Below are 26286 nucleotides of genomic sequence, written 5' to 3' on the forward strand. Positions count from 1 at the left end.
AGCTACATGCCTGCCTTCGCAATGTTCTTCCCATTCTCTCTAAAACTATATGCATTACCTCTCCACCATTCCCCTTCCCTCCTTTCCCTCTCCAGCTTCCCAATACCCCCCAGTTTCTGGGGAATACAGACTCCTGTTATCTTGGAAAACAGAGAACGGATGCTGCTGCAGTGAGGAGGTAACTGAATGGCTGTAGTAATGCAGCATAATAGTAAAATGCCTGTGTTTTTAATAACTATTAAGGTTAAAAGATTGTCTTTAGGATAAAAAACTGAAAGTCTAGTAAAATTAAACTATAATGCTTCATTCTTCATACTTCATATCAGTATTTCATTTCTGTACTGCTTTAAAATTGCTGAAGAGAGATATAGCATTGCTTGTAACATCTTTTACATAGGCTATATTGCAGGGTCTGTAATCTCATTTTTTTTTTGTGATCTTACTTCCCTTCAGAATGCTTAACTTTTTAGTTGTGTTCAGAATGAGAATTGCCTTGAAGAACATTTAAAATAGGCAAATTTTGTTTTCCTTATGTTTTGTGTTATTATTTAAGGAGTTTTGAAATCTTCTGCCCCGTGTTGGAGCAAATATTGTAGTTCTCTGGAATGGAGTTTCAAAAAAATCAAAGGGAGGTAGACACCTTGTTTGGAGTGTGTTTGCTGTGTTGGGTTCACAGCTGCACACGTGTCTGCTCAGGAGTGGGCTGGCAAGGGAGAGGGTCTGGCCTCCTCAGTGCCAGCTACTGCTTTGCATCCAAGATCTCCACAGCATGGCAGCGCATCTTCCTTGTTTGGATCTGACCTGTGCTTGTCCCATGGGAGGAAATTGATCTGTGCTTAGAATTGGTGACTGGTGTCCTGGAGAACTAGGTCTTCTTGCTGTGCCTGCCACATCACTAAGGTGATGCATGTACTCTGCGTATGTACCCCTGCTCAGACAGATGTTGATCATTTGTTCCTTGTTTCCAGAGCACTTAGGGGAGGCACCGGAGATTTCCAGTGCAGCACCTCAAAACTCCAGCAGAAGACAACAGGGGAGATGTGTTTTGAATGTACAAAAATGACATAAAAAACAGGTGCTCTGAAAAACATCAGTCCACAGGAAGCATATTTTGCATACCCAAAAGAAGCTGACCTTGACAGTTTTGTGCCTGTAAAACAGAAGTAATGCTACTGGTACTTTTCCACTCTAGGGTCTCACATATGTATGTGTTGTATAAGCGATGAAGGTTTGTGGAGCACATGGATAGTATAGTACTTGCCAAAAACCCAACTCTTTTAGAAATTAATAATGTGAAAATAAGTTTTAGGTGATCGGAATGAGACAAAAAGATGTGCTGAAAGGCTGCTTAGACATTGACAACTTTCCTTTCTGAGTGAGGCCTGTTCAGATTTTATATTGTCATATAAAGACTGCTCTGCAATGAGAACATAAAATAAGACTAGCTACCCAGGATTGTTTCTTATTCCTAATGTGTTTTCATAGTAGAATATATGTGTATATTAAATATATATTAATGCCTGTGCATATGAAATAAAACCCCATATTCTGAACTTATGTTGAGGTTACAAAGTTGAGCAGAAAATATTTTACAAACGCACATATCTGGAAATTTATAGACAGATTTTATTAAGATATTAAATGTTTATTTTTCTTCTGATAGGTACTCTATTGGCACTCCTTGGATACAATTTTTAAAATGTTCAGATTCAAAGAACATTTTTCTAAGAACCTTTGGAGTCAGTGGTTTTGATCAGCTTCTCGAAGCATGCTTCATTTTTGGGTATCTTTTTACAGAAATGATGGTTGAATATGATGTCAGATGAAAATTTGGGAAAAAACAAGATTTTTATTTTTATTTTTATTTTTTCAAGTCTTCCAGGAAATGTTTATGTTCCTTAGTCAAAGGTTTTATATTTGGTTTTCTGAATCATCTTTAAAATTTGGTGACAATTCTGCTCAGCATAGTTGTGTCACAACGGATACCAGTAGAGTAACAGTGAAAGGCATTATTAATTTATTTTTAAAGTGATGTTTTCAAAGTCAACATGATTATGCAAATGTATGTCATAACATCAGTAACACTATTAAATCTCTACAAATAAATGCATCATCATTTTTATTGTGTTATGCCTCATCCAGTGGCATATATCAGAGATTTTGTTTTATTCAAGAATGATCAGTGTAATTATTATTGACATGGCATTCAAATTTTGCAAAACCAAAACTGAGACTGGTCATTAGGAAAAATAAGCAACCATTAACAAGAGTTGGACATGCGAAAAAAAAAATCAAGGTATTTTATAGCCCCTGTAGGGTGACAACTGCTAACTGGCTATGTAACTCATGTGCCAAAATGTGTAATTTGTTAACCTTTCTCTCCTTCATCTTGTTCACCAAAAGGTCATAGTACAGAAAGAACAAGAGATTTTGATTATTTCCCTGGTTTTGCTGAAGAACCATTTTATGGAAAACACACGCATTTACAAACCTAAAGGCATATGGGATTAAAAGCAACTCAAGTAAGAATGAAATGTAGGTGGAAGAGGATGTATAGCTGACTGTGTTAGTGTGATAAGCAGGCGGAGCAAACAATGGGTGCCATTGTTCTTGTGTTATTTGTAGTTATGTAAAGTGAAAGCAGACTGAAAAACAGTAATGCTAATTCCAAAGTGTACTAAGAACATGCAGGCTCTAGAGATGAGTATCAGTGTGACCTTGTCTTAGGCGATGACCAGGGAGCTATAAGAAAGGACAACACGGACAAACTCTGGGCTAGGAATAATACATCTGAAGCAAAGGACTTGGCTGGATTTGAGCATGTCAGGATAAAGTTTGTGATAGCTAGAGAAGAATGCCTTGATATAATTGAAAGGTGGTATTCTGGAACATGGGAGATGCATTTGGTTGAGGAGTTAGGTGGGAAAGGTCATGCATATAGCTGATGCATGAAGAGAGAGTATCCTGTCTATGGAAGGCATAAAGGGAAAGTCTGCAGTCCTGTCAGTGAAGGCCAGATGTTAAATGTTTTAGAAAAATTGGAAAAAAAAAAAAATCTTTGGTGGGGACTTCTGCGAAACAAAGTCCGGAACTTTTGGTTTAGCCATGCCCAGCTTGAGGTGGTGACCAGATGTTCATAGAGAGATAACGGAAAGGCAGTATGAGCGTTTAATTTGGATAAAAGGAAACTAAAAGATTAAAAAGAGTGTGGGATGGTATGAGTACGTGAGTTGTAAATTGGCTGTCTCCATGTATATGCTACAGAGATGAAGTGTTGTGTATGTTTGCTTTTTCAGTGATTTGAGTGACATCTAGTTCATTTTTGTTTGATCTGCTTGGAAGCCAGGTGGAGTTTGAGAGACATCTAATAAAAATGGATTCATCAATACTTGTTGTATAAGCCAAGAAGTATTTACACTGGGTAAAAAAAATAAAAATAATAATAAAAAAATCCCCTCCTTAATGTTAGAAAGCCTAGATAAGACCATTTGAGTAAAACTGTCTCCTTAAACAGTAGAGGCTGTTACAAAAGAAATTCTGAATAACTGCTAATGAGAAAAGGCATAAGATAGTTTGGTTTTAAACCTTGTGGTATTTTTCCATTTCACTTTGCAATCATCTTCACTCAGAGCTGTTGGGGAGTGTTACAGACAGTGAGATGTGGGTCAGTACTCAGTGGTGGTTTGAAGAAAGGACAGGGCAGGTAAGTAGCAATCTTATTTACAAGTCATTTCGTGTTTTCATGAGGATAGCCAGTCCTGTTGAGAATGGTAAGATTGCCTGGTATTGACATTTATTCAAACCTTTCAAATGAGGTACAAAAGATTGCTGGTTGGTTTGTTTTTGTTGTTGTTGTTTTGTTGGTTGGTTGGTTGGTTTGGTTTGTGTGTGTGTGCTTGTGTTTTCCCCAGACGATGTTAGTGTAAATGTTAGACAAGAGTTGCTTGTCTGTTTTCAGAAAAATTCATTTTCCAGATCTGAGCTCTGTTGGCTTCAGTTATTGGAAGTGCATACCAGATAACCACAAAAAGCACAAGAATTCAGTGTTTTATAAGAAATCAGTTAGCATTCATTTAACTGCATTTGGTTTCATTTAAGTATATTTGAAAACTTTGAAGCTGAGGCTGATACACCAGCACCAAACTTTGAATTCTTGTTGAATTTCTTTTGAATTTCTCTTTGAATTTCTTGTTCATCTGTGTTAAATGCATATAACCTATATATAAAGAATTGGACTTACTTTGGTGTTTGTTTTTTTTCTTTCTTCTTTTAACCCTGCCCCCCCCTCCCCCCCCAATGATGGCAAAATATCCGGTCTTGGCAAGAATGAGAAGATTACTCCAGTCCTTGTTATTGCTTGACTATCCAATCCATTCTCCGCATCTAACCAAGTATGATATTCCACTGTAGCAAAACAAATAACAGTCTCAGCTGCTTCAATGACATTTTTGCGTTCCTTAATTTAAAAATATTTTCAGTAGAGTACCATAGAAATAGTGGGAGTTAATTTACGTATGTCTCCTCATGTGACTGTGCAGAAAACAATTGTCACAGCTAGGGAAATAAACTGTTTTTATAGCCTCTGTTTGGTTTATGGGACTCTGTTTACAGAGGTGGGCAGTGCCAGCCGGGATGCTCTGAACTCAGTAATTATGGAGGCCCGGTCTCTAAGGGAAGTAGCGTAAAGACCATGTTGAGGAGACAATGCAAACTGTGAATAGTCAATATAAGATGTCAGTTGTACCTAAGATGTTTTTAACTTGTTTTGTCATTGTGCTGTGACATCATATACAATTTAGCTGGGTCAGTTGCATCCTGCAATCCAGCTTTGGCATGGGTTGTTGGAGGAGTGAGTCAATTGCAGTCACCTGCATTAAAGAGGAAAAGACTCTTGGCTGTTCTGTGTGGGCATTAAGGACATACACACAGGCCAGCAGGCTGGGGGGCAGATAAATGTGTTCTGGATTGCCACGTTTCACACAGCTGAATATTGAATTATTCCGCTTTTAATTTTGGTTCATTCCCTGTCTCCTCAGCTTTTTTCGTATGTGCAGATAACAAATGTTGTCCAGAAGGGCTTTGGAAACATGTATCATCTTTGAACACTTTGTTGAGTACTAGATCATCATCACCTGAAGCTGGGTGTATTAAGGTTTGATGGATACAGTGTTTAAAAGGCATAGTTAGTAAGAGGCAGTACTAAAATAGAAAATACTTTACTCAAGAATTGTGTAAATGTGAAACTGAAATAATGGCAATCATGAGGAAACTCCTGTTTAGATGTGAATGACATCAGTGTGGATAACCAGGGCTAGAAATTGAAATGTATAAAGTGCTTGAGATTGGGAACAAACTTAGAGCTAGGTCCAGAAGCAAAAGAAGAGTCCCCTTCCCCTTCCCCTTCCCCTTCCCCTTCCCCTTCCCCTTCCCCTTCCCCTTCCCCTTCCCCTTCCCCTTCCCCTTCCCCTTCCCCTTCCCCTTCCCCTTCCCCTTCCCCTTCCCCTTCCCCTTCCCCTTCCCCTTCCCCTTCCCCTTCCCCTTCCCCTTCCCCTTCCCCTTCCCCTTCCCCTTCCCCTTCCCCTTCCCCTTCCCCTTCCTTATTAATGATATGATACTGCTAGAGAATGCACAGAGAACTGCTGACTGCCAAGACCATTTTGAGAAAATGGTAGACTAGCCAGAAATTGAGGGATCCCTCCCATCATATGAGGGAGATGAGAGATGGACTGGCAACCCTTGATACAACTGTTATTAAATACTTCTCTGAGCAGTATGGCATTTTGCTGTGTGCTTCATCTTCTAGACTTTTGGTGAGGACCGGGAAGTGTTGATCCCACTATATAGAAAGGGGTCTCCTACTCTGCACTACTTGAGCTGTTTGTGTATTTTTTTCTATTTACACTCCTCTGTAGGACAGGATTACTAGTCCCATTTTATCAATATACAGAAAAGGCAGACAGAAAGCAAGCCCAAGATCTTCAAAAGTACCCAACTTCTATCAGAAAGGAGTTTGTATCTATCTATCTATCTATCTTTTTTTTTTTTTTTTTTTTTTTTTTTTTTTTTTTTTTTTGTGGATTTGTGGGTCAGCTCATGGTAAGTACAGTGATCTGGACTGGAATGAGGAATTCCATCTACACTTCCCATTTCAAGGCTGGTACCCTTACCAATGGGACTTTTTGAATTTTTGTGCTGTTGATTATATGTTCTTCCTATAAAGTGAGTTTCAAAGTGTTGCAATTGCCATGCAATAATAGTAGTCATTTGATTTGGCAGTTGTTTTCTAGCTTGATTTCACTAACATATTCAGTAGATTTTTTTCCTTCCACTTAGTCTGTCTTTAATAAGGAGACAAGGAAGGATTGAAACAGTGTGATGAGACCTGCTGGGCAGCAGATACGATTGAATTCTGGGGCCTTTATCCAACACTTTTATCTTCATCCTCCAGCCCAAAGTCTTCATAATCATCTCTGGTATGCAATTCTTCAACCAGATATCTGAACTGCAAGCTTTCATCCAGACACTTTAGAGAGGAGCCAAGAACAGGTGCAATTAAATAAAATGTGTACTTTTAATTAAAATGCACATTTCTGAAACTGCATAGCACAGACTGTGGTAAGTGTGCATACCTCACTGTAGAGTATCTGTAAAAAAAAAAAAATAACATTATATAATGTTTGTGTGTCTGCACTGTGCAGAAGATAGTCTTTTGCTTTCAAATGTGTGCATTTAGTTTATCTAATGTGAGAAAACTTGTCTTTTTCAAGACAAATATACCACTGCTTGCATTTTGAAACATACTCATTGATGGCATAAAAGGGTACAGAGACTGTTTTTCCAGCACAAACAAATTTCTTGTTACATAACTTCTTTGGCTTCACAAATCAGGCAAGCTGTTTGGTTCTATACTGGGATTTTGAACCTGCCAACTCTGACAGCTTCACGTAATCTTTTAACTGTTATTCAGTGGTATTACAGCAAATGAACCTGCTTAGTTTACTTTACCCTTGTCCTCCAGGTGAGATTCAAACACTTCCTCTACAAAGGTGAATCTGCCAGAAATTAATGTGGAAATCATATTTAGTGTGCTCCAATAGAACTGGTAGAACATATATATATATATTTGTTACAAGTGAAAAGTAGGTAAGATTTTGAAATTATGAATAAAGGGACCGAAAAGAAAAGAACATTTCAGGATTTTCTGTGTGGAGATTTGCAAGTTTTTATTTTTATTTATTGTTGGTTTGTGGTTTTTTTTTCAGTATTATATATAAAATATTATTGAAAAGTGCATACAAATTTGATAAAAGTTTGTAAATGATTTCAAATAATTTTCTGCTGATTGCCCTAAATGTCTGATTTTGTATTTTGAAGAATACAAGTATTCTTCTTTTCCAAATAGAGCTTCCGTAAAATATTTCTTATGTGTATTGGGTGGGTTGAAGGAGAACCTTTTTCTGTTGTGGCAAAATTTCATTTTCTCCATTTTTTTTTTCCTTTTCTTTTTAAAATGTACTCTAAACAGCATTTTATTTGCATTTGTGTTGTATAAAATCATAAAAAATATTCTAAACAGCCTACTCTAGATATCAAGCAAATTTTTCCATACTCTTATGTTTTTTCCAAAACTGAAGCATGATTTGCTTTCAGTTCTTTTGAACACTAAAGCAATAAGCTTACTACTAATAAATATTAATTCCAATATTTTAACTTTTCCCATTTTATATGTAACATTTTTAAGCTCTCCTCCATAATTTGACTTCTAGATATTTTTTAAAATATTTGGTCAGTATCCTCAACAGCACTATTTAGTATCTCTGATATGTTAAAAAATTGGAGACCAAGTCTTAACTTTAAAATAAACACAGAAAAAAAAATCTCATTAGCCAAAAGATTTTTTCTTCTCTGGTTTTAAACTGACCTGGCTCTTCCCTTATGGGTGTGCCTCTAAATCTCTTCCAAATTAAATACAGAGTTATAAAAAACAGTATTCAAACAGCAGTAAAAGTGCATCTTATTTATCCCTTCTTGATTTTTACTCATGAGAATCCTTAAGTGTGGCCTTCATTCTAATCTATAAAAAGGAAATATGCTAAGATGAACAGCCCGCTTTCTCAAGTGACCTGGCTTGATTACAGTTTTAACTGTAGTCATTTAACAGTAGAGCAGTGGATTCTAATCTTCCTTGAAGATGTCATCTTTGGAGGGAACCTGATTAGAAGCATATTTTATCCCATCAGTTTGTTTCCCCAGTTCTGAGGAAAAAAATGTAAATCGTAATTTAACCTGCTTTTAGGACTGTTTACATTTTAAACTAAAAAATAATTCTCTCTTAATAATGGTAGGAATGCAAGTAAGACCCATTTCAAGCCATACTGATGTGTACACATCCTTTTATAGCTTCTTTATACAAAAAATTCACCCATGAAATTGTTAATTAACTTTAGAAAATGAGTTTTAGTTTAGTCTAACTGTAATTTCTCATTGCAACTAATATTAAGTGTGAAATTGATCATAGTATTTCCAATATTTACATACGTGTATGTATTTGTCTGTAGGCATACCTACGTGGCAACTGAAGGTTTCCAAGGCTTGAATTACTGTTGTTTTTTTCTTCCCCTCAATGTCATACAATCAGATTGTATAATATTGAAGTTTGGATGAACAACAGTGAGAAACAGAACCATTAGAAAATGTTGATGAGCACGTAGAAGAAAGGGCAAGACCTAGTTTCCTACAGCGACTGCAAAGATTTCAGTCTGGTATACAAGTGGGTTTTGGTAGACTGTTTAAAGTTGACACCAGTTAAGAATGAAATCACACAGTATTCTCAAATATTATTCTAAACCTTTCAAATGTTATAGTACTAGCCACAGTATACTGGAAGCAAAAGGTGAATGTGCATTATATGATTGCAACTTTTTCACAGAAACTGCCTAGAGCTGACAAAACAGATTGGTGTTTTTTAATGAAAGTGAGTAGAGTTAATCTGTGTATACTTTCATTGACAAGGTTCTGCACTTAGGAGTACAGCACAGATGGTGTAAGCAATGAATACTTATGTCTGACTGTAATTGATCCTATCAACAATGACATACCTTTAACTGGGTTGTATCACTTTACGTCACATATGGTTAATTAAGTAAGAAGGGCCCAAATACACTAAGGAGATTTTTATGTTTATACTTAGGAAAACAGTCTAGACAGGTGTTAATGTAAATGAAGTTAGTACTTGTCAAAGGTGAAATTCTCCATATGTAGCCCTGTTTCAGTCTCCAAATAAATATAGTTTCCGCTATGTCTACGTTAGCATGTAGTGAGGAGCAATAGGAGCCGATCTGCAGAGTGAAACAGTTGGTACTGAGGATCCCACTTCCCAACTGTAGGGATCTGGGGGAGCAGGGAGGTTGCTTCATACTGGCTCTGTTCTAGTCCCACTGAATGAATGCCCAGAAGCAACTGGAGGACACTACTAGGTGTAGTCCTGGAGGGACTCATTTGGTTTAGATTCATGCTTTGTATTAGTACTTTGCCATGTATTTTGGGGAGCTACTCTTTGTTACCCGTAATACATTTTTTTTTCATTCATTTCCAACATCCTTCAACCTCAATTACAAGATATTTGCTTCCTTAGATAATCCCTTCTAGGATGCTTCCTGATTAGCCACCAGTCATGGATTATTTTTAAGTATATGAAGACACCTGCCCTGTGACAGTGTAGTAGAGTATCATGAAGTACTGTTTGTGGAAAGTTTTTATATATATTCATTGCATATGCATGTATTTGGTTTGGTCCTCAGCTGGGGAGTCAGTCTCTTGAAAAAACAATTCTGGAAAATGGTATGTCCTAAATGCTTTCTTTTTATAGGCTGTACTTTCCATTGAGAAGCACACCTTCCCTCTCCTTTCTCCAACATGAAAATTGATATGATAAAATGGAAATCACTGGGGTATAAGTTTTGGTCCTCGAGGTCTTCCTACCCCGAGGTATGATTTCTTTGTATCGGTTCTAATCTTGGTATTCCTTGCATTGAGTGCTAGTCTTAAAACTTTGCCCAATAATTTTACCTTCAAATTACTGAATGTGTAGTTATGTATCAGAACCAGTCCAGAAGCAAATCTCAATTGTGTTTTGAGATTCACCTGCAATAAATGCTCTTGGGGTTAAATGACTGATGAACTACATGTTTCCTGTTAAACACAGGAAAATTATTCAGGACCTTTCAGACCTCACATTACCACTCTGGAAAGAAGAATTTTTCAACCAACCCAGCACTTCTCTGTAACAAGAAAGGTTTTTGTTTTGTTTTGTTTTGTTTTCTTCTCATATTGGTTGACAGCATTTTTTTTTCTCTGATAGGTTCTCCCACTTTAAGAGCAAAATCTTGTTTCTGTCTCTCTTTATCCCTAGCACAACTGTATGTTGTGAAGGAGATCTTTTCACCTTATGTGATTTTTATCAGCTTCCCCCACTTGAAAACATTGCAGCTGCTTGAAAGCTCTAATTTGTCACTGCTAAAACACATACTTTGTGGATGTCATGCCTAAACTTTCCCATCCATCCCAGGTGGCTTTGTGATTTCTACTTTTTGATTAGTATCATCAGTTTCAGAAGCAGAAATGTTGATGTCATTTCTGAGTTAACATCATCTTAGTCACTACGTCTGCTACCACCATTCAACTGGTTTGCTATTTCTTTGTAAATTACCAACTTTATAAATTAATGTGAAAACTATGTGCTAAAAATTATTTTCCTAATGCCTAAACAGTCTGTTTCTTTATAAAATGAAAACATGCACATTTTCTTGGTACGAAACTGGTTATAATTGTGTTTGTTTTTAATATATAATATCAAAAGCATTATAATTTAGGACACAGATTATTGTGTAACATTGGATCTTGTGTATGTTAGACAACATCAAACTAGCTAAATAAAAACCAAACAAACTCCTCCCACACTTTAGGAAACTGACATTAAGTCATTATGATAATTAGTCTTGTAATGGAAGTTTTTTTTTCCAAGTGTCTTTTTTTAAAAAAAAATAATTTCATATGTTGAAAAATAGTTGGATGCATATTGCTTTTTAATTTAGTTTAAACATCACTGATCATTGGTACATGATTTAGAATTTAAAGGGAAAAGTAAGTCCAACAAATGGAGCTGGTACCTAAAGACACATTTGATTCCTGCTTATTATAGACAGCTTTAGATTTAACTCATTGCAATTTGTGGTGCTATGCTAAAAATTGCTTCAAAGTTCTGTTTTTCTATTTCTCTAAAAATATCTGGCATTTTTAAAAAAACTTGGGGTAATGATGCTTAGTAAAAGAATTGCAAATATTGCAAGCTATGAAAAATGTACTGAGCAAAATATAGTAGCAACTTTAATTTCCAAGTTTAGCAGGCTGTTTTCTTATGTTCTTCAAATATTTCTCAGATAGCTTCTAACCAGTTCTTAATTGGACTACTCACATACCTTAAAGCATGTAATAAAGTATCTTGCAAAATCAGAGTTTAAAATAAAAGTTTTGGAAGCCTGTTAATAAGTCCTGAACTCTGAGTATTTCAAAACAGCAACGGAAGTCCCAATTCTAGAAAAAACTTCTTGTATGCTGTACTGCTGTAGCTCCTGCAGTTCTCCTGTGCCTTGTTCCCATTGAAGAAGTAGTATGTCTCCACTCTGTTTCAAAATAACTTAAGCAATGATATCAGCTAGCACATGGAGTATAGTACAACTTTATTGCTGAAAGAAGGGTTTATATACACTCATAAAAGAAAAAAAAATCTGGTATCACTTTTGGGAATGTACTTTGGGAAGTACTTTTCTTTTCCTCCTTAAAGAGGACCACTTAGTTTACAAGTTCTTTTAATTTGTGATCTTTAGTACAAGAAATGATGGAACAATAAAGACACATGGGATAAGTTTCACATCTATATTAAAAGACGGCCACAAAAATATTTTACTTGTGAGTAACAAATTTACTCTCTATATGCATTTTATCACATAGCATAAAGAAACTAAGAGAATGTTTTCAAATTTGAAACCAAGCATCACTGATACCAACCACAATACATGATTTTCTTCGTAGTGCTTGTGAAGATATAAATGGTGAAATACAGTGCAAAAGGACAACAACAGAAAAAAATCCTACCAAGCTTATTTGTCTGCTAAGCATATATTATGATTAATTTATTTGATGTAATTTGATAGTTGTGTTTCTTTGACCTCAAGTTAGAAAGAGGGGAAATCTGAAAATTAAATAAATTTTGAAAAGAAAAAAAAAATACTCTTCCATGTACCTGTTAAAGATGTAGTTGATATGAAATCAAAACAAAGCAATGAATTTTGTTTTTTCATATTTTCTCTTTTTGCCCAATCTGTTCTAGTAAAGATAAGAATATTTTCACAGCATTATAAGTATATTAATACTTAGATAACCAATAGCACAATAGGGAATATTTTTATTTATTCTTTTGAAATTACATGTGCAGTTCACTCATATACATTTTTGTACAAAAATATTCCACCTAATTATCAAGGGACTCACATTGATCAGAGAAGGTTCTTTAAAGAACAGATAAAAAAAAAAAAAAAAGTAAATAGAAACAACTAAGAAGAAATATCTAAAGAGCATCTAACATTTGTAGTTATTGCTTATCAGTTCTATCTAGAAAATAAAGAAACTGATTGCATGTGGAAATCAAAACAGTTTGGTTAAGTATGAAATGTTAACTGCCTAGCAGACAAAGAGAAGGGCAACAGTAATGCTTCAAAGCTAAAATAATATTTGCAAGCATCTTATCCTTATTCCACTGACAAATCTTTTACGGTCATCTTAACGTCAATTTAAATTATATGAAAAGCAACAACAACAACAAAGAAAATTAAAAAATATATATATCTGATGAACAGTGAAAATTTTCCTAGACCTTTATTTAACACAGATTTAGTTATTGTAAGGATAGAGATTTTTGTAAAAATTGACACATCAGTTCTCAGGCTCCTCATTCATTAGCTTCTTCACCATTCTAGTCTATTATCATCTTGAGTCATTATACCTTGCTGACATTTTCCACCTTTTTGCTACATATAGCAGGACACCTTGTTCTCTCTCCTAGTGCATTATACTCTGCATTGCTCCCTTTCATTAACAAGAATACTAGCCCTATGAAGCAATAACTTACAATCTCTTATTTGAAATACATTAAACTCACCAATTGAGCAACCTCCACCAAAATGCATAATCTGATTTCAAATGTTAAACCATTATTTACTGCAATGTTTAAGAACATTTTAACCTATTAATTCTAAAATGGTTGGCTTTATAACTTTGTGAATTGTGATTTGCTGGGAATAAAATTAAATTGCACATGGAAAATGAAAAACCAAACTGATAAAACTTCTCCCTTTCTTGATTTCAACATTAAAATTTGAAATTACTTCCTTTTGTTGGTCTTGATTCTATTCCGTGACCTAGTGATTATAAACAGCAATTAAGCCTACTTGACTATGGTCTGTAGCAGCGGTTCTCTAGGTTCTTCGATGCTAGACTTTCCAGGAAAGCTTCAATGTGTCCTGTTAAAAGACTTCATGTTAAAAGACTTCATCTTCTGGTGAGTAATAATTTCTTAAATCCTGTTTATAAGACCTGGTTGATAATCCATTATTTCTGGTAATGAAACTTGTATATTTTACAAGCAATGAACTAACAAAGTTTGGCATAGAACTGCCTTTTCAACGCTATATGTCAATGAAGACCAAGGTAGATGCTCCTTAAAAAGCAAGAAATCCTCCATCTCTACCAACTGCTTTTCAGGTTTGAGAAGGAGCTGGTTCCTTGACTGTCGCAGAAGAAAACAGTATATCATATAAAGATGACTAAATTACTATGATTGCGGCCTAAGCACATTTTTTATATGAGGAAAAGTAATGTTTGTTGTCATGCTAGTATTTTCATTATATGTGATTCTTATGATTCTTATTCCTGAAGTCTACCCTGGACCTCTGTCTTTTTTTAAAGTATCAAAATGAAAACTAACATAATCTAGTACTGAGTGTAGTGAAAAACACAGTAATACAACATTTTGAAATTGAATTTAAAGTTATTTCTTTTCATTCTGTTCTCTTCCTTCCTCCCTATTCAACCTTCAGTCCCAATTATAGTAAATTGTTTACTGTTAGGTATAGAACAGTTATTGTTTATGGCTTATATATAAATTTTAGTGAGCCGATAACTATTTAGAAATTCACACTTTAATACATAGGTTTTACATAAAATCTATAAAGTATCTTTTCAACATATGAAGAGTGGTCCCAGGACTGTTCAGTATTGCTATTTTTGTATTGTAAAATTCTGTTTGATAAAACCAGCAAACAACTTTTTTTTTTTCTATTTTATTGGGGGGGGGGGGGGAACGTTGATTTCATTTTTCATGCACGGTATTTTTTTTGGAGTAAAAGCAAGAAATACTCCCCTCCCCTCCCCTCCCGTCCCCTCCCCTTCTCTTTTTTTTTTGGTTTGTTTTTTGGTTTTTTGTTTGTTTTGTTTTGTTTCATGGAAATTCCTACGCCAATTATTTAATTTTAAAACTCAAATACAGTTGAACTATAGAGACTGCTGCATATGAATTTTGTGACTCAAAATCATGACATGAGTTTTAGAAATATAACATTGCTTCTGTTTGTGATGCTTTATTTAATGGACTCTGTTTCAGCTTCCATTACAAGCTGTATTTGTAGATGTTTAAGAATTTGATTGAAAAAGTTTGCTTTGTGCAGAAAACTAATATTAATGCTCTAGTGCTTGAAATGAAGTTGTCTTTTTTTTTTTTTTTTCCCTCTAAATTTTGAAAAAGAAAACTGTGTGGGCATTAATTCTGTACAAGCCCAGGATGTTAGCTGAGATTTCTGTAACTCAGAAAGACATTTATGAACATTTATTTATTTTTTTGTTTTACCATTTGAAGAATTTCTTCCCGTTTCACTGAGTATGTTGAAGAACCATTGGTAGCAGTGGAAGTTCCATTCACAAATCAAGGGAATGACAGATTTTAGTGTTAAGCAGTTGGTTGCCTAGCTATTGGAAGACTGGAGTAACAGAGTCATCTTTTCTTCTCTACATATATGTTTGTTACCAATAACAAATATCATCTGAACAGTCAAGGGTAGAATCCTCACAGAGCTAGCTGCTCTATTTTTTCAGCTGCATTACTGAAGTAGGTCACTCACCAATGCTCTTTATACATCGAGCAGGCATAGCATGTTGGGGATGATCTGTGTATCACACCAGTGTAAAGTTGTCCAAAGTTGGGTTTGACATCCTGGGAGGCAAAGGCAGATCCTAACTGTTTTTTCACTTACAGCACAATGATCTAGCCCTTCTCATTTTTCAGCTGAATCAGTTAGGCTGGGTTCTTCCGTGGTGAAGTGCAAGCAGACAAGTAAGTCAGGAGAGGAACAGAAAGGCAGCTTTTTTAATTGACTTCTACCCTTTCACGAACTACTTTACCTCTTCTTGTAAGTTTATTTGGCAGTGTTTGATGACCAAAGAATGTGAATCATTTTGCTGGCAGGAAGTATAAACCACTTTCATATTTATATATTACAGAAATGTTAGTGCATTGGTAACACAATTGTCATGTATTTTTATTAAATCAGTGCCCATGAATTCTTACGTAGGAAGTCTTTATGGATTTTTTTGCTTGTTTCTTCCCAGAGAAATTAACCATGAGTTATCATTGGAGTGTTATGTGTTAAAATACATACTAAATTCATAATAGAGACTAAAAATGTTTCATATACTTATTTTGAAGGGATAACCTTTATGGCAACATTTTTGAAGTTTAAAATTCATTATTTTTATGGGTTTACTTATTGATAGTTACTGACCTTCAAAATATCATTAAAAAGTCTCCTATTAAGAGTAATATTCTGTAGTAATCAAAGTGTCACTTAGGTTGGCTTGTTATCATTACTGAGGGCTTTTTTAAGTTTTAACTTCACAGTCTAATCTTTTTATACATGACGCTGCCATCAAGTGGCTATTGAGTAAAACCTCTGTGTTATCTATCTTTAATTTAAATGTTAATTTTGATTTTAATTAACAGTTTGGGTGGAAGGAGGAACTATCCTATACTTGTTAACTGACAAACAAACTCAGCTTATTGCTCTCTGGACCAAATTTGTAGAGATAGCTGCTCGAGGATACTTTGAAAGATGCTTTAAGAGAATGGGATTTCGGTGACATAACATTTTGTTGGCATTGATTTTTGCACCAGCTTCAATAGGCGTTAGGAACCTGTTTTCTCTGGCCACCTTGTGAACTATTCTGTGTCCACTTGTATTGTCAGACACCTAAATATGTATGAAAATATTCTTTTTTAATGTCTTATTTTTTATCCGTTCTACCAGCATTCTGCAATATAGATGTAGACTGCAGATTTGGGCAAAGATTTTAAGATGCCAAATTTTAAGGGCCAAAATTAACATGGACCCCAAATTTCAACAATTTTTCAGTCAAATAAAGAAGCTGTTGAATAAATAAAATCATATCTTTGTGATGGACCCACAAATTTGTCTTTTAAGGTAGATAAAAATGTGCGATTTTCAGTTTTCAGGAAGATATTGCCAACGCCTCAGCACCAAATGACTCTTTGCCATCCATCACAACCCATATATTGGCATTAATCAGCTACTCTCGGTTCACTTCCATCAGTATGGAACAGTTAACCAATTTTAGACAAATAATGGTAAACATCCCCATCCTCCAGAAGATCATTTGCCTTCTTTCACCCTCTGGAAATGATAATAGAAAATCATGTGCGCATTTGCATTTGTATTTACTGTGTTTGAATTAAAGCTGCAAACAGCTCTGATTCACTAATAACTGATGAAAGTGTCTCACTATTGAGCTACAAAACCTTCAACAAATTAATGGAAATTGCAAATCACCTTGAAAATTGCAGGCTCTTTAGTCCTATATTGAGTGCTGAGACAACTGCATAAATAGCCTTGTTGCTCAACTCTTTCTTTTGAAAAAATAGCTTTCTTATTACCTTGGTTAAAAAGCATGACTTACTAATTAAGGCAAGGCTAAGCAACATCTTTAATTTTTTGCTGTGTTGTTTTTTTGTTTTTTTTTTTACACTCAAACATCAAACTGTATGCTACTTTTTTTTATGTCCATCCCTTTCATATAATATTCAGAATCTATTTGGGGTACTTTTCTTTTACATGCCAAATTACAGTATAAGATTTAGGATGTGCTGGTTCTTTTCAGTATTGAGATAATGAATTTTGAAATATATACTCCCACGATGTTTTCCTCCAAAATTAAAGAATAGTTAGAAAAAAAATATTGAAAAGAAAAAGAAAAAACACTAAAAACCTATGTATTAGTTTGTTCATTATTTCTTTGATTTTTAGTGCTCCTGAATAACTCTCAATCTAAAACTAGTGCATGTCACTTTATCATGAAGAAATATGTATGGAAGCTGATCTCCAGCTGGTTGAAAATTTCATAGCCTCATTGTCATTGAAATCTCTAGCAGAGTATCAGATGCATTTCTCTAACAGGTAGAGTGATTTCTACAAAGTGCTAGGTTCTCTTATGTCCCACAATTCCATGTTACAACTACATTTAGGATCTCTGACGTAAACCTGATTGATTTAAAGGAGCATATTTCAGCTCAACTTAGATTCAAAATAAAAATCAGCGGTTTGCAATTTTGTCCCTTTTTGTTAGCGCTCGAGTCATAATTAAGCACATGATGCGTAATTTATGATAGCGTTATACATGCGAAAGTGCACAACATTTCTGCTAGTGCAATGCATCTACAGATTTTTCACTCAAATACATATTTCTGCTATATTTGAGGTCACTTTGCTTATAAGAATACTAATAGCACGTATGTGCTGACAAGCCCTCTAAGTATTATTACAAAGAGAGCAAAACAAAATCTGTGAATCTTCTGTGACACAGCCATTGCTGTTAGTTGGCAGGTGCTTTATACTAGGAAAGCTTTTCTTCCATTTTCCATATTGTTTTCTTTCTACAGTTGAGTAACCTGTGGGATGTTCATCGTTATTCTTTTTTTTATATGTATCTTGAATTAGAAGGGACCCACACGGACCATCAGGTCCAGCTCCTGGCTCCACACAGGACCACCCAAAAAACAGCCCATGTGTCTGAGAACACAGTTCAAACACTTTTTGAACTCCAGCAGGCTTGGTGCTGTGACCACTGCCCTGGGGAGCCTGTCCCAGTGCCCGACCACGCTCTTGGTGAAGAACCTTTCCCTAACACCCAGTCTGATCCTCCCCTGTCCCAGCTCCATGCCACTACCTCTGGTCCTGTCACTGTCCCCAGAGAGCAGAGCTCAGCGCCTGCCCCTTTGTTCCCCTCTTGAGGGAGCTGCAGGCCGCCATGAGGCCTCCCTGCAGCCTGTTCTGGGCTGGGCTGAACAAACCAAGTGGCCTCAGCCACTCCTCATACATCTTGCCCTCCAGACCCTTCACCATCTTCGTAGCCCTCCTTCGGACACTCTAGTAGTTTCATGTTCACTGTTATGTCTAGTAGTTCTGTCCTACAACAGCACTGAAAGTAGTGAAGAATGTAAGTTTCTGTTTGTCCTGCCCCATGGTTACAATCTTGATGAGTGAGAAAAAGCAGTCCCTTTCACTTCCTCTTCATCTCTTTATTCCTTCTAACCCATCACACTTTTGTTTTCCTACTTCCTTGGTATTATTATGAATGTATCCATGATTATTGTTTGTCTGTGCTGTATCATTTTCATTCCACTCCACCACCCCAATTTATGTCTTTTTACCCGTGAGTGCCATACTGATGTTTGATAGCAGTTTGTCTTTTGCACCAGATCATGAAAGATCAAGTATTACTTGATATTTAATTTTAGCTTCTTCATATCCAAGCCATGAAGACTCAAATACTCCTTTCCAAAAAGATGAATAATCTTCTGCTTGAAACTCAGAGAACAATTTTGTCTCTTTCTGTTTTCTTATCCTCTCTGCTGGCTGTGATCTCTGCGCTGCTCAGTCAGATAAGCAGTGAATACTTAGTGCTTATGAAATAACATTTAGCTGATGAAAATGGGTCAGCTTGCTGCCCAAACCTCTTTTCCGTCATGGCTTTGTCACAGTTTTGAAGCAGTATTTATTAAATATGCTAAGCACATGTAGAAAACACATGCATCTGGAGGTACCATAATTTTCAGCATCAGGTAGAATGCAGGTCAATTCAAACTGATCACATTTGCTGTCTGTCTCTTCTTACTCCTTTGTGTGTGTGTGTGCATGTGTGTTTGTGTGTTGTGTTGAAGAAAGTTTTGGCCTACACTGAAGTTTGATGAATCCATTCCTCAGATATTTGCTCTTTAAATATTGTGGTGTTGTAGGACTGATTACATACCAAGATTCTACGTTTTAGAAGTACACAGAATAATAAACAAAAACTTTGTTTGATCATTCACGATACTTGATTACTTACAAGGCTAAGCTAAGAGTTCTCCATCAGTACTTGCATACAGCTCTCAAATACTAATGAAAAATGTATGTATTAAGCACATGTGAGAGACCATACTCATGATTTAAAAAAGGTTTCTGCTTTGCAAGGACTTCTCCATAAGTGAATTCCAGTTTCCTGGGTTTCATGTCAGAACAGTAATTTAATTTCATACAGTGTAAATGTAAACCAACTTTTGATGATGTGAGACTAACTGAAAATTACTTTTCATAACTGCTACTTTCTCAGCTGGGATGCAGAAGTTGCCTTAGATTAAACTTGAAACTTCTCCAGTGACAGTAAAGTGCTGTCTAAAATAACTGCTAAAATGCATCTGGGGCTGGACTGAAAGCTGGTTTTAGATACATAAGGAGGCATTTTATCGAAAAGCCATCAGGTAGTCTCTATGCAGTGTGAGAAATCAGCATTTGTATAAAAAACTGAAAGGTATTGAATAGGATTTACCTAATTTAATCTAGACATTTTATTTCATGGAACTTTCACTTGACAGGTATTGGCAGTCATGAAAATTTAGAACATCAAAATACCAAGACAAAATTGATAAATTTTATTTTCCTTTTTTTTTTTTTTTTATTTGATTTGATGAAAACAGTGATCAAATACATTGTCCTCCTCTAATGTGTGTTCTTTTCGGATTTACTCTGCTGTGTTCCAGGCCTCTAACCAAAACCATGTCAAATTATGACTCTTAATATAAAGAAGGCAAGAGGTCCTGATGGTCCTTTCTCTTGGGACCTCACATATTTGCAATGATAACTGATTGTAACTAAACTTCATCATCTATTGCTTCTTTGTTTAAGTATCTGTTTGACTGGTTCAGAATAAATGAGCCTAAACATGAGTCTTTTGTGTCTTACATTGAGTTTGAAAGGACAAAACTCTGGACAGATGGACTTGCAGGGAGAACACAATAGTGTTGCATACATTGTTTCAGTTGTGTGCTAAATAGATGGATTTATAACACGCAAATAAAGAGTTTCATTTCCAAACCTTCTGGTGTAATAATTTAGAAACCCAGCTATTTTAGTGCAGTATGCACAAAGATCTGAATAATTTCTCCCATACTACGAGGTTTGTTTTTGTTGTGTTTAACAATGGAAATGACTGCTTAGTAGGATCTTGAAATCACTGATGTACACAAATCCCACCTGCCTCTTTTTTTCTCCTCCAGAACTTTGAATAGAACCAAGACACAGATTTTTAGTCTCCTACTGTAACTGGTAGACTCTTCTCCTTCCCATTACTGGTAAATACCATCACGATTCCTGTGCAGAGCAATTTCAACTGTAAGTCATTAAAAGGTTGGTAAACAGGCTATCCCTCAGACAAGAGTAATGCATGCATCTGTGCTCTGTCAGCTGTACTTAAACAGGTGAGACTGAAAAAACAGAAAGTGGTAACTTCTCTCCATTTTGGTTGTGTAGGGTCCTTGTTCTCTAAGAGAGATTTTTGTCTGAAAAGTTTATATTAAAAAGTGAAAATATTTAAAGAGTCAACACAGCACTGACTTAAAGGCATATACATTGGCAGAGTGATTGGTTATTTAAACTTTGCAGTGAAGCAGGTAGTTTAAACCCAGACATTAGTGCTTAGGACAATCTTTGTGAAGCATGCATTGAAAAACTGAATTTAATGCCCTGTCTCTCCAATTTACATAAAAACAGCACTTAAACTGACCACAAATTTATTCTGGATATTCAATAGAGACTTGTTTAATATTTATTTCTACTGCATAAGAACATTACAGGAAATCAGAAATTGTAGTTCAGTTTATATTAATTTATGATGAAATACTTTCTTTGACTCTTCTACCATTGCTACAATGGTGGATCTCAAACCATTTAGCAAGAATTAATAATGTTATTATTAATATATTATTAGTTACTTAACAGTTAATAGAAATATTATCTGTCCACTTAGAAAAAATAGGATAGGCAAGTCCTTTCAAATGCCTTTTAAGTACCATGATTTTTTATCAGTAGAGATTTGGAACAGAGAGGTTAAGTAATATACCCAATGTTACACATTGAGCTAGAAGCAGGGTCAGAAACACCAAGAATCCTGATTTCTAGTCCCTTTGAACCTCTATATCACATTCATTCCTAGATGTGCTAGCATCTCTGTATTACCCAATACTATAAATAGTATTTGTTTGCTGTCCATCTCATTTTTGTAGTTAGTGTTATTTATGAAACCAGTGTTAATGTTTGCCTAATGTTTGCAAGGGTGCGTTACCAAAAATCTTCTTCATTATTTTCTTCTCATTTTTTTTTATTTCCTTATCTTACTTCTTGCCAGAAAAATAATAGAAATTAAATCAATTGGAAATGGACTTTACCCACACAGAAAAACTGGACCATCTATCTCCTCTTCTTCAGTAGTCAGAACTATAAAGAGAGATTATGGTGGTGGGAGAAGAGGGAGAACTGTGTATGAGCACAAGGAAGAGATCTTATGTATGAAGGCTGCATTTGACTGACAAAATAGTAGGATGATGTTTGAGGCAAGAACTGCCTTTTTGTTCAGCAACACAATAGAGTTTCTTCCTTCTCAGCACTACTGAGTATAATAATATGATAATTGGTCCCAAAGATGGAATGAGTAAGATTGGATGGTGGTCTTTGGGGCCCAGTTATATTATATCTAATCTAATTATATCTGATACTGACTTTTAATACATATGGTAGCTATTTCCTTGGCATATAAGTAAGGAGTATATGCAAGCTTGATGTTTGCTTGGTCTCTGTTCTAAAAGCACACAAATTTATTCTTAGGAGAAACCCCAGCTATATCTGTCTCATGTCATGCCGTATTCTAATTCAAAACTAAAACTGATTTGTTCCAGAAGATGTCTTGAAGCATAAATATGTTGTGGTTTGTGGAAACGTGGGAGGTGTGATGGAAAGAGCAAACGTCTATAGATTTTACTTCAAAAAACCACTGCAACTTGCTACAGAAGAGGCATAGTAAGTTATTGCTGCCTTGGAGCAACAATCCACAGCAGGCATTCACCCCTTTGCATGGGACAATATAAACATTTTAGTGGATTTATGAGCATAAAGGAGCATCTGGAGATGATGAGATTGTGTAAGACTAATTTTAGAGCCTGAATTAAACTACTTCCATAGCTGCAAAAGTCACTGCCATGTTCTATCTTCTTTAAACTATGTCTATGGACTGTGGCAATACCAGATTTTCCCAACCAAATGCAATGGAAAAGTCTAATGTGCTACTGCTGGTAGTGGTGTGGTAGGCACTGGCTCATTCAGAGACTTAGGCAAATCCTTCATTAAAGATATTTATGCAATTAAGTTTCTGAGGCAAGTTGCTTTTCAGCAGTTAACATCTGGGTTCCATTTTAACATGAATAGGTGACTGTCTCTTGAATTTATTTCAATTTCTCACTTTTTACATAGAATGTACAGCATACTTTCCTGCATTTTATTATTTATTTTATTTTATTTTATTTTATTGTGATATTCCACCATTGTCTCTCAGCTTAAAATATACACATTAAAAATGAGAATATTAATAAAATCAGTGGTGCTTGATATACTAATGGAGTAGGCAGGGAAATAAAGTTGCATCAGTTTTGGTTTTGAAGATCTAACTTACCCATCTGAAATACCTGAAACACTGAAACAAGAGTTTTATTCTGTGTTTATTATTTTTTTTTTTTCTCCTGCTCTCCCCCTGCCTCCTCAATGATTCTTATCGGTGAAATTACTATTTATCATTGAAGCCTAGCAGCAATACTTGCTGAAAGTTCACATAGTGTAATGCTCAGTAGGTGAACAACACAGAGCATTGTAGGAGCTCAGACTCTCAAATGCCAGCAATGGCATATATGACTTGCAAGGTTACGTCACAGTTTTGGCCCATCATCTCTTGCCAAAGTGGCTGATGCACAAGTGGAAGCTGGAAGCAATAAATCACCTCACAGTGCTAGCTGCACAGTGCTCTACATGCATCCTGTTCTGGGCACCTCTGGCAATATGCTTATGGCTTGGGTCTGACAAGGATAAAATCCCGATTTCTTTGAAATTAGTTAGAATTTTAGAATTAATTTGAAGTGAGGAATCATTTGGTCATAAGATAAGAGGACAAAATTATGGTACCAAATGTAGAAGAAATGAGGACAGAGAGAAGCCATTCTACCTGAACAGCTGAAACCAAAAAGGAAAACAAAGAAATTGCTATGAAAGATGCCCTATATGCTGGCCAGCTTGCCAGCAAAACAAAGGCAGTTCATGACCACTTCCCTATGCGTTCATTTCTTGAGGCTAATTAAGCTATGATATCTGAAATAGTGTTGGGGTCTGATAGAAGTTTTTGGTGCGAAGCACTGAAACAGTTAGAATGTCTTCTAAAGATCTTCCATATTTGCTTACGGGGATGCCGACAGATTTCCCTCATCTATTCCTTCAACCTCTATTTGATACAGGATGGAGATCTCAAAGCTACCGAGTTTCTCAAAAATACACCTGAAACCTCTGATCTTAAATTTGACCAGTAATGGCCAGTAATTTTAGGTTTTAGATGGCATAGATACATACAGTGTAATCACACACACACACTGAGGTCCTTAGCCTCAAAATCAAGGTAAAAAGAATGAATGCATTATGTCTAACAGAACCCTTTTAGAAGTAACTAGAGATTTTCTACAACAGGAACTGCAAATATGCTTAGCTGTACTAATGCTTCATTTATAATATAGTAAGAATTTTAAATGATTTTCTAGAAGGAAAGAGAGATGTATTTGTCAGCAAAGTGCTGCTAGTTATCAATTCCAGTGCTTCCCTACGTTTCTTCGTGCATTGCCCAAGGCTGACTAAAGTTTGATTAAAAGGGGAAGAAATGCCAGATACCACCTCCTTCTCCCACAACTGCCCTGGAGCAATTATGACAAGAATATTTAACTTACAAATCAAAATGATGCTATGAGGACCCACCCTTGTAAACAGACACAGGAATACATTTTTGATTAGCTTTCCAAGAAGGTTGCATGAGCTTTCAGCTGATTATACTGCATTTGAATGAAAAGTCTTTTGTGTTCCACCTTTAAATGTGTAGTCTTTTTTGTTGTCAGTATTTCAAGTGCCTTTCCACCATAGTTTATCCACATCCTGATCTTGTCAGGTCTTAGATAAATTCCTTGCTGGCTTCACTGGGAGCAACATTGTTCCCTTCCTGTCATTCGAAAATTTAGTTGCTAAAGTCTTTGTCTGTTGATCTGGTCATATTACCTTCTTTTCTGCCTCAAGATGCTGGCAAAGTTTCACTCCAGCCCATATTTTGTTACTTACCTTGTACTTAGTTCTTCTCCAGCCATGTTAAGTTCAGTGTCATTAAAGTCTTCCTAGAGGTATCACTGTAGTATGGCCTTTCTTGTCTTGCAATTCAAGGTGTGAATTCATGTGAGTCCTCATGCTGAGGACTCACATTTCTTTAGGAGGCAAGTAAATTCATTTCACGATAAATGCTTACTGTGCACCTTAGGGAGAGAAGAGAAGGACTGTAAACACCATTGACTTTTTCTCGGCTGTCTGCCATTTTAAGCTTTCAGACTTCTTGGATGTTGGTAACTGCATTTTTTGTACCTTTCTTTGTAGTATAAATGTCTTGGCATTTTATATGTGAGTATGTAAGTCTCAGTATATAGGTCTCATCTCCTATTTCAACTTGCATGTTAGATAGAAACATTGGGCATTTGTTATAGCCATTATTCATTTTTATTTGTATTTCTTAATTGCTTTATGGTGGATTATTTAAGGTGTTATCCAAGATATTTTTTTAAACTGTTCATACACTTGAGGACCAATGAGAGCTTCAGGTAGTTAGAAAATGTGATTTGAGCTTGCATAATATTTGACTGATTTCTGCTGGTTTCTGGGAGCAGGCTGATGAATAGCTCATGGAAATCAGTTGGTGCACAAGACCCTGAAATAGACAATAGACTCAGCTTTCATGGTTTGGATTTTTTGTTTTTGTTTTATTTACTTTTCTGTTTCTGTTTGTTTGTTTGTTTTCCCATTATCTCTGTACAGTATGTCAGTATATCCAGCAGGGCCTACTGAAGGCATTCAGAGGTCAGGAACCCACCTTCCCCTCTCCTTTACTCTGTATCAAGATAAGTCACATGGTTTTATATTAAATAAAAGGGGTAGGTTCCCTCTCTTTGCATTTTGGTTTTAGGTGGAGGTGTTCTTTTGATTTTTTACTGAACAAGGAAATTATCATGACATACAGCTTTGGGGAACAGCTAGCAACCCTCCGTGGCAGGGGGGAGAGGAAACAAAGTTTTGGCTTAAGTACCACGGCTGAACTTAAGTGCAAATGTGGCAAAACTGTAGGTGCTGTGTTGGATTGTGCTGTACGTCTGGTACTTCAGAAGCCTCCATGGGTTTTTAACATATTTCTGTGTTTCTTTTCTGTAGCTGTAAATCTTCTTTGACTTTTTTCTTTTTTTTTTTCAATTGGAAAAGATGTGCCAACCTCCATGCCATATGCTTATTGCTAATAGCTACTTGTGTACTTTTTTCAGTCTCACGTACTTTCATATGGAAATTGGCTATCGAATTCCACCCTCGGTTTTAATCTGCAATAACTTTGTTGCTTACAGTGCAATTTGCACTGCTGTAATTTAGATCAGAATCTGGATGCGTATGTAAATGCGTGCATGTATGCACACATGCAGCGACTGCTCTCTTAGGTATCTGTAGACCTTCGTTTTACAATGAAGAA

General features: G+C 35.8%; 1 protein-coding gene across 13 annotated transcripts in view; it reads left to right on the top strand.

Annotated features, from left to right (window-relative positions):
* Positions 1–26286, top strand: part of LOC121079132 — a 242263-nt gene that overhangs the window by 108379 nt on the left and 107598 nt on the right. The window contains exon 8 of one of the 13 annotated variants that reach the window (XM_040576027.1): positions 969–3932. The exons of the other annotated variants lie outside the window; for them this stretch is intronic. Within the exon in view, the coding sequence (XP_040431961.1) occupies positions 969–1068 (100 nt within the window). The 3' untranslated portion in view covers positions 1069–3932. Of the gene's footprint in view, positions 1–968; positions 3933–26286 lie in introns of those variants that run through there. 13 annotated transcript variants of the gene reach the window in all.

This window comes from Cygnus olor, chromosome 1 (assembly GCF_009769625.2).
Source record: "Cygnus olor isolate bCygOlo1 chromosome 1, bCygOlo1.pri.v2, whole genome shotgun sequence".
Classification (NCBI taxonomy): Eukaryota; Metazoa; Chordata; class Aves; order Anseriformes; family Anatidae; genus Cygnus; species Cygnus olor.